The sequence below is a fragment of the Silurus meridionalis genome, chromosome 25 (genome assembly GCF_014805685.1).
Source record: "Silurus meridionalis isolate SWU-2019-XX chromosome 25, ASM1480568v1, whole genome shotgun sequence".
Lineage (NCBI taxonomy): Eukaryota > Metazoa > Chordata > Actinopteri > Siluriformes > Siluridae > Silurus > Silurus meridionalis.
In genome coordinates, this window is record NC_060908.1 from 1,157,582 (window position 1) to 1,167,500 (window position 9,919).

General features: G+C 43.3%; 1 protein-coding gene across 4 annotated transcripts in view; it reads left to right on the forward strand.

The window, feature by feature from the left end:
- Positions 1–714: 714 nt before the first annotated feature.
- fam78ab (family with sequence similarity 78 member Ab) overlaps positions 715–9,919 on the forward strand; it is a 10,260-nt gene continuing 1,055 nt past the window's right edge. Inside the window, exons 1-3 of one of the 4 annotated variants that reach the window (XM_046839322.1) lie at positions 2,261–2,373; positions 5,832–5,910; positions 8,299–9,919. The exon at positions 8,299–9,919 is cut by the window's right edge and continues 1,055 nt beyond it. In XM_046839322.1, the coding sequence (XP_046695278.1) occupies positions 2,364–2,373; positions 5,832–5,910; positions 8,299–8,824 (615 nt within the window). In that variant the 5' untranslated portion in view covers positions 2,261–2,363 and the 3' untranslated portion in view covers positions 8,825–9,919. Of the gene's footprint in view, positions 2,374–2,523; positions 2,620–5,831; positions 5,911–8,298 lie in introns of those variants that run through there. The other 3 variants (XM_046839321.1, XM_046839324.1, XM_046839323.1) reach the window with 3 other exon arrangements.

Sequence of the window (9,919 nt, forward strand, 5' to 3'; positions counted from 1 at the left end):
AAAATCCACAATGACTGACAGAGGAGAAGAAATGGATATTGAGTCGCATGGTGTCATAAGAGGTGGACTGATTCAGGTAGGACACAGTGAAGGTCTAGTGGTGAAATACAGGACACAACACTGCCTACTACTAATAATCATCATCATAATAAGCAGGAAGTCTAATTACATTAGTTTTAATAGTTTTAATGGTGTAATTACATTAGTTTGCAGGACACTGCTTATTTATATTACCTGTTGTTTAAAAAAACCCAGATCCAGAGTATCTGGATTTTGGTCTTGAGCTCCTGAAGCATTAATCCTGAAGAGTAAATGTCTGTGTTGTGTTTTTGTGTATATTTCCCATTATCTGGGTTTCCTCTGGGTTTTCTGGTTTTCTCCAAGTTCCCAAAAACCTTCCAGTAGGTTGACTTGTGTGTGAGTTTGTGTGTGTGTGTGTGTGTGTGTGTGTGTGTGTGTGTGTGTGTGTGTGTGTGCAGGCATGGTGTCCTGGGTGAGTGTTCCCAGGATAGATTCCAGACTCTCTCTATTGCACTGCAAACTATTTAGGATTCTTCTGAGTACTGAGTTCTGATATGATCTGCAACTACATCACCCACAATGCTCTTCTTTTGAGGACAAGTGACGTTTTTCAAGAGCACTTGACATAAAGAGACCAGATGCTTTTTTCTTCTCTCTCTCTCTCTCTGTGTGTGTGTGTGTGTGTGTGTGTGTGTGTGTGTGTGTGTGTGTGTGTGTGTGTGTTGTGTTGTGTTCACCATAATGACGACTGCAGGATGACACACACCAGCAGTAGCAGCAATAAAACCGGAACGCTGGGGCAGTAACACACTTTCACACGCTTTCACACTTTCACACGCAATAATAGAGATATAAATGTGGGACGTGCTTAATAAAATTATTATACATATATTTAATAAGTATATGTAATTGTATATCAGCTCGTTTATTTTCGGCTCTGTGTCTGGAGGCGGAAGTTCTTTGGAATTCTGAAATAAGCGGAATTTTTGAAATTTTCCCCACAAATTATTTATTTTATTGGACAAAAGAATTTAAACGCATTTTTTCTACAGGCGTGAAAGAGTTCCATAAAAACAGTCAGATTCCAGATTCTTTTCTGCGCGTTTTTCAGCTCATTAAGACGCGTCGCAAATGTTGATGTTTTTTATGGAATTTATTTCCAATAATTTCACGTGTTTGATTGAAGCGGCACCATTAGGGTGCGTGATCGAGCGACTCGAATGCTCCTGAACACCTTCTTGGTCGCTTCATGAACTTCATTACTGATCTCCATTCGCACTTTTGCGCACTTCAGCAGGAGCTTCATCACAACCTTGTATTTTTTTTTTCCAAGGGTGTGTGTGTGTGTGTGTGTGTGTGTGTGTGTGTGTGTGGGGGGGGGGTGACGGAGGCTCGCGCACCCGCAATGCTTCAGTACCGCACTCACAAACTTCTCAGAACTTCTCACGGGTTCACAGGAGGCTCAAGACGCGTCACTGAAAGGATATAACGCTCCAAAGCGCGTTTTTCTTTTTTTCTGCAAGAGAAACAATGATGATGATGGTGATGAGCTTTTTGTAGTGTATTAGCTGAGCTTGGGAGACGAAGCACGCGCGTGCGACCGAGACAGAAGAGGTCGATGTCTGAAGATAGACCTCATGAAGACCTCGCGTGCGCACTCCGACATCCGATAAAAGGAAATAAAGAAGAGGAGGAAAAGAAGTCTTAAGGAGGATATTTTTTTCTCCTCCACGCTTCACCGCTGTGGATTTTCTTTCTTTCCCCAATGCAGTGAGATGACAGGGATGGAGCGCCTGATCTCCCCTGCACGAGGATGAGATCAAGACGCGTGAAATAAAATATAATAAATAAAACACGGATGCAATATCGGGTGCATGCGTCCGGGTCTCGTGCACGCTCCGGGACGTCGCCGGTGGTGGTGGTGGTGGACCTCGTCTTCGCTCGTGCTCCTGCCGCTGCTGATCAACGCTATGGGCTGCATCCAGAGCCTCAGGTGCAAGCCGAAGAGTTTCCGCGAGAGCGTCGCCGTGCTCGAGGTGACCACCTCCATCGACCCGAACCCCACCAGCATCGACGAGTCCTCCAGCGTGGTGCTGCGCTACCGGACGCCGCACTTCCGCGCCGCCGCGCGCCTCCTCGTGCCCCCGGTGGCCGCAAAGGAGACGTGGACGGTGGGCTGGATCCAGGCGTGCAACCACATGGAGTTCTACAACCGATACGGAGTCGAGGGCATGTAAGTGTCTGGGGACCGGGTTGCCATGTTGGGATTCTATACATGGGAATAGATTCTTATTGGATTTTATGACGTCACAACCCTCCCTAGCTGTCTTCACATACACGGAATGATCATAGGTACGTTACGATATTCGATTCGACAATATATCGCGATATTTACACACAATTCTTATCGCCACTAAGTCACGTGCGTTTTTCTTTTTTACATAGATAAGACGTGTTTTTGAGTTTGGGTCACCAAGATAAGTGCAGCGGCAAGGCTGATGACTGGAGTTACCCACAAGAAGGCGTGCGGTTTATCGTCCGCTTGTATTTTGTTACCACTGGGCCACTTTTGTAACCACTTTTGTAACGCGTATTAAGGTACAAATGTTTTCCGCAGAAAGATTGTCAAATTAGGCCAAAGAAATTCCACCAATGCAGCTTAGCCACTGCAGAGCATCAGACACACACGTCCTTCTTTTCATAGGGACATTAAATTTGTCCTGATCAAACCGCTAGCGTTATTTGTCTTAATGTTACTCTGAAAATTTCGAGAAAAAATAAAAATCATACTGATGACGTCCACGTGAACAAACACGACGTGTTCGTACCAAATGTCACACTCGAGTGACACAATGCACGAGCTGGAGGCTGGAGTTCCTGTAAGTCCACTACTTTCCTCCGATGCCACATCGGCTGTTACAATAACACACACGTTAAAAATGTTTAATAGTCATGTACTCCGTAAACCGAGATTCCTGTTCTCACTTATGTTGTAGCAGCTATAAACGTACATTCCCTGATCAGTTTATCACGCATTAACCAGGAACCGGAGACATCGTGAAATCTTCTGTCTGCTAGTCCAGGGTCTCCAGGGTCAGTTGTAGACCACCAACTAGTCTTGTTTTAAAAATAGTGTTTATGGGGACTCGTTGGTTGGTGTGTGTGTGTGTGTGTGTGTGTATATCAGAGAAAATACAGAATGCATTATTATTAATGTGTTTAATGAGTTTGTAGGACCTGTACAGGGTCATGACCTGGTGATTAAAGACGCCTTCTATAAATGTACAAAAACCCAATTATACACGTTCCTGTTACTATAGAAACTCTAAGGTCGAACCCCTAAAACATTTATATGTGAATATAAAGAAACACTACAATCAAAGTTGCTCTTCTGCTTATAGAGCACACGCACTCACTCCAAGCTTCTCTGTGGTTCTGAAGACGACCCAGAAGAAGGTAGAATCGTGTAGTGTATAAAAAAATGAAAGCGGTGTGGTTGAGGATGATTGTATGAACCTCCTGCTGAATTCAGCCGTTAGCTGTATTGAATATGAACTTTGGCTGAAACGTTTTGTAGCCCAGATCCTGCAACGGTTTTTCATGGCCTACTTCCTGTTGTAGAAACCACAGAACGACCTATTTTCTAAAAAAAAAAAAAAAAAAGAAGCCTTTAGTGTGTCATAAGATGTCTTCAGGCGTCGAGTGGCTCTGCGGGCGTTTAAAAGAAGTTTCTAATTGAGCTTTTAATTCTTGGAAAATAAATGGTTGAGTGGAATATTTTATTTATTTGTAACGTACTTGAGTTTGAATTATTCATAATCAGTTTAATCCCTGAAACATCCTGGAGCTGATGAGATCTTACACAGCTTTACTGTTAGTGTCAATTTTGCTACTCTGGATTCTAATTGGTCAGAAGATGTCGATTTACCTTCTATATCATTGGATTTGACTGCAGAGATGCTGCTCGTTTCCATAGCAACTGCTTGGAAGGAGTCTCCAGGGTCAGCGCTTTGAATAGTTGAAGGTAGAGCTGAAATATTTTGACATTTTCGGGAGAGAGGAATTCACGTTCCGCAGCTGCGATGTTTATTAAATGTAAATTATGTAAATGTAATAAATAAAAAAACAGTAACCGGTGCAGTGTCAAACATCTTTCACAATCGGAAAAAAGAAAAAGAAAAGCTATGGTTCTCAGAATGATGTCCCTGACAGCACTGCTTCTCAAAAAATCTGAATATTCAATCAATTGCCTTTAATGCAACAAATTATTATAGAGCTGTAAAAAAAAAATTCAATTCTAGAATCGATTCGTTAGGCTGATACAGTTACTACAGTTTCTAGCTTTTTTTGGCACTCTATGGCACCCCAATGACTCCGCCCTTTCACCACAATGACTCCGCCCTTCCACCACAATGCTCCGCCCTTTCACCACAATGCTCCGCCCTTCTACCACAATGCTTCACCCCGACACTGTACAAATCATTCGCAACCTTCCATAAAAAAGGTTAAACACATTTAATCATCATTGCAAAATTGTCAGAATTTAAATATATATATGGAGTATATTAAACTTCAGCAGTAAAACAGGTAAATAATTAAAATGCGTGAGTGTGTGGGTGGCGGCGGGGGAGGGGGTGCTCACTGGCGCCCCCAACTGGTTGTGCCCCAGGTGACTGGCTAGTATGCCTATGCCTAGAAACATTGCTGAACAATACGCTTTTCACAAACACCTTTCACCTCGACGGATGAAGATGGAAAGCAAACTTCACCGGATGCACCATTAACGTAAACGTAGAAATCACGGCGTGTGAGATATCATGCTAATCGCGTTGCTAGGCGTTACAGTCGCTATCTGCTAGCCGTGTTTACATCATAAAACTCTTCTACTCACTAACTTCTACAACGTTTTATCAATTTTTCTCCTGAATTTCGTCGTCGCACAAACAACAAGCTTTCTACTGTCATGCTTACACCCGCTAACTGGAGTCACGTGAAGGCTAACACGCTTCTCCTCAAATTTTCCGCTGCATCACACGAAGGCTTGACACATTTAGAGGACTTCGCTATCAGCCCTCTCCTGCATACTTTAGATGCATAATTCGCTGCTCCACTCCAGAGCCATAAGTGCAGTTTGGCTACAGATTAAAAGCAGGAAGTGATGTTTTTCTGAAACATTGTAGGGTTTGTGACATTTGATGATTACACACATCATTAGAGGAAGTCTACAATGAATTTCTTTTGGCTTTGCCTTTCTGTGGGTCTCTCTCACTCTCCATACTCTCGTTTTACTCTTTCTGCAGCTGCAAAAGAAGGTCAAACTCTGCGACCTGATTATTAACGTCTCATCCCGTCGCCTCATGTGATCGATCTCGCTCTTCAGCATCAGATCTTCTGTTAGATGCAGAGCAAGCAGCATGAGAGAAAGCGATACTTCCCCCTGTTCTACAGCGCAGCGCTTTCATTTCTCAGTAATACGATAAAGAAAGGCTTAGTGCATGTGACAGCGTCTCACCCCAGCCTGAGACAGGAAGTGGTGGGGGTTTTTTTGCATTCATGAAACTACACACTTTAGTCAGTTCGTAGGTGTAGAGATGCACCTCATCTGTTGCTGCGTGCGAAGCACCAACCGTAAGCACTCACCATGTCTGTGTGCTTAGTGCTCCATATATTCACAGTTGAACTGGAAGTGGTCAAGACCAAAAAAAGATCTGGGCCAGAAGTTCTTTTTTTTTCTTAATTTAACTTTGTTCAGCATCAACAGCATCAACCATCTCATTTTATTGAGCAGTTCCTCTTGTTTTTCTTTGCAGAACCGACTGTTGGCCATGCGATCTGTTACGCTGCAATTCATCAAAAGTTTGTGAGGACACTTGACCCTAAGATTGCTATGTAATAAGCTTCACTTTTCTCCACTAGAATTTCATGAAAATTCAGTCAGCTAAAGTCAGGTAGTGATTTAGTAGGTGAGAAGGTGAGGAGGTTCCTGGGGTGCAGTCAGCATTCACATTCATCCCAAAGTGGTTCAAATAGGGTTTGGAGCTCTATAGCAGGAGATCTTCCACTCCAAATCCAGGCAGATCTTTATGGATGTGACATTGTCATGCTGGAACAGCTTTGGGTCTCCTAGTTTAAGTGAAGGGAAGATTTTATGCTACAGCATCTAATATACAATTGTGTGCCTCAAAGTTTGTAGTAACAGTTTGAGAAACATCAAATGGGTGGAAAAGGCTGGTGTTTTTCAGGACTATTGGGACACCTGACTTTATATATTCATATTTATATAAATAAAGGCGTATATAGATGTGTGTGGTGTGTACTAAAAGTTCAACAAAGAATTTCACAACACCACACAATGACTAACACACACACACACCCACACCCACCCACACACCCACCCACCCACACACACACACACACACACACACACACACACACACACACACAGACTGGTGTGAGTGCAGTGGCCACTCGTAACCACTTACTACTCACTGCTGTGTTTTTTGACTAAAAGATGCAGAAAGGGTGCCAATACTTTGTACCACACAAGACCTAAGCTACACTAAACCAGTATCGTAGCAGGTTTAAAAAAAAAGAAGGCAGGTGTAGGTGTGTGTGACTCAAAAAGTACAGGATAAGCATCAGATGGGCGTCAAATCAACCTCTTTAGTAAAAATAACACACACACACACACACACACACACACACACTTTTGCTGATCCAGGAGATTTGTCAGAAAGGTCACGTCTTCCTGCAGTCAATGGAATCGACTCCGGTGTCGGTCTGGATTTTTATTTATTTTTTTTTATCCCACTGCAGAGACGCTTTCAAATTTTATGTAGGACTTTATTAAAGAGGTTTCTAAGTAGAATTTGTGTAGGAAACCGAGAAAACATCACATCTCTAAATTAAAGGAAGACTCTTTCCTCTGATTCAGGGGTCCCTAAACGTTTTTCTGTGAGGGCCACATAATTTTTCCTTTTTTTAACGGGGGTCTGTAACAGAAAACGCCACTGGCAGTGTTATTGTGGAGATTTTATTATGATTATGATATAAAACATTAGATTATGCACATGCATATGATTGTTGGGTGAATCGAACTAAAAATTAGGCTACGTTTATAATTAGAGGTCGACCGATAATGGATGTTGCCGATACTAATATCTAGTTCGGATCGCACTGATTGGCTCTTCTCCACCTGCTCACTACCCTCACCAAAAATCACAATATCACTCCTGTCTGACCTCATCTGTCAACCTGTCCATTACCACTGCAAACAGGAGAGGGCTCAGAGCCAATCCTTGATGCAGTCCAACCTCCACCTTGAACCAGTCTAATAAATATAATACAGTGCTCTCTGTGCAGCACACAGTCTCCCGTGTAATATCACTGATTCACACCTAAAGGCCGCTCTTTTAATTAAAGCGGAATGCGGAACCCGGAAAACCTAAGGTATGGATTTTTGTCTGGGCTGGTTTGGGGGTGCAGTTACAAGCTTCATATCATGATCGCCTGCACCATTGGCATTAAGAGATGTGTAAAACTAGGAGGCATTGATATTCGGGTGAGAAAATTTGTACTAGATTTTTATGCAGTGCTTTGAGTGAAAGTTCTCACACTGCACACGTGAGCCGATTACTAAAGCCTCGGTCACGTGATCGTCTGGTTCTGTGTATCAATAAAAAAAAGCGTTTCTGTCTCCTTTGGTGATTATAACAATTTGAACGACACTAACCTCGGCATTGCGAAACTTCAAACAGGAAGTAAAGCGTCAACTCAGAATGGTTACGTTTCGCGAAAGTGAAAAAAACGATCAGCTATTAATCGAAATGTCCTGATTTGTTTTTCTCTCTTTAATATTAAGGTGATCTGGTTCACCCCAAATCCAGGTTTTTCCTGGAAGTTCCTGGATAAAACTCTATTGTTACAGGGTTTATAAATCTGAGTTAGAAGATCATGAGCGCTTAGAAGAGATACTCACTGTATCATTCTCTCTCTCTTTCACCTTTAACCCCGAGACAGAAATAAAGACAATGCCTGCCTTTACGTCTCCTTTAACTCGACCCTGAGCAGCTAAATATAAAGACGTGTCTGGTGGCTTTTGAGGAATTCTGCTCTGCTCTGCTGCTCCCTTCAGGGATTAATGTGACTCGGAGAACCTCAGAGTCATTCGTTTTTCTGTTGCCTTGATCTTCAGGGCTTCACAAACAGTCCAGAAAATTCTTCTCTACATGTGGTCACCTACATCATGACCTTGTCTCTGCCCTTCCACCCCCACAGGTCGAGCTGGGAGCTTCCAGATCTCCGCGACGGTAAAATCCAAGCCATCAGCGACTCGGATGGCGTGAACTACCCCTGGTACGGGAACACCACGGAGACTTGTACTGTCATAGGTCCTACTAAGAAAGAGAGCAAATTCACGGTCAGCATGAATGATAACTTCTACCCGAGCGTGACGTGGGGCGTTCCGGTGAGCGAGAGCAATGTGCCCATGCTGAGCAACATCTGGAGGGACCAGAGCTTCACCACGTGGCTGGTGGCCGTCAACCAGGCGTCAGGAGAGACGGTGGTGCTGCAGACGGTGCGCTGGCGCATGCGACTGCACATCGAGGTAGATCCGGACAAACCACTCGGGAAGAGAGCCAAGCTCCTGGAACCCATCGCTCAGGAACCGCCGCAGCTGCTGGGGAAAAACGAACCGATTCCGTCCAACGCCATGGTCAAACCCAACGCCAACGACGCACAGGTCCTAATGTGGAGGCCCAGGACTGGAGATCCAGTAGTGGTCATTCCTCCTAAATACTGACCATACAGAGAGAATGTTTGTAGGAACGTGGAGCAGAGCGACGCTTGTCTTATGAAATGAGTCGGAATCACTGTGCTCAACAAAGTCACCGCACAAAAACAACAACAAAACCATAAACAGCTTTTCAGTGTGTTTTGCACTGGAAGATACCATTTGTATTTATTTATCGGGGTGTGTTCACTACAACGGCGCAGTTTTTTTGTGCTTTCAGACTTTTATACGACATTGAACACATTTAATCCATGCTGCCTTACGTTTACATCGCTTTCTACTTTTGAAAGAAAAAAAAAAACTCCAGCCTTAAACAAAAATGCAACAAAGCCTGATCGCTCCCCGTCTTCTGCCCAACTCTTCCCCCCTGAAGAGCCTCTTCATTTCATTTACTATTTCATTTAAAGTGCGTAAGTCTTTTTTTTTAAAAGCACAGCAGGTTTATACGGATAACTCGGAATCACTTCAGAAGACAGTTTGGGATATTTGTATTTTTTTGTATCTATTCATTTTCTTTAGACTGGAAGGAAATTTCATCACAGCAGCGCAGAGGGACACGGGTACAGAACACAGAACATCATGCAGAACATCATGTTCATCTCAAGGAAGCGAAATGAATGAACATGACATTACATACACACACACACACACACACACACACACACACAGAATGAGTAGCCTTCCTCATAGCCATGTAGGGTTTATATAACCGAGACCTTGATCTGCCAGATATTTGCTGGTGCTGGGATTGAACTCACAACCTTATGATCAGAAGTCCAAAGATTTTACCCACTTTTATGGTGAGTCTTCTTTGGTTTATGAGACTTTAAATGCATGTTCCTATCGTTTCTATGCAACAAACTCAGTCACAGACAAACAGTGAACGAGTGGAAGAATATTCTGTGGAGTCCAAATGGGACATTTTTGTCTCTACCAGAAGAACCAGAAGACTCCCTCACCCCCACACTCACACATGGAGGTGGACGTTTAATGGTTTGGGGTTGTTTTGGAGCAGTGAAGGTTCTGGAAAGTGAAAGTGAACTAACATGTCTCCTATTCCACACTTCATCACCGTGCAGTTCCGTCTGGAGTTTGTTGCATAGA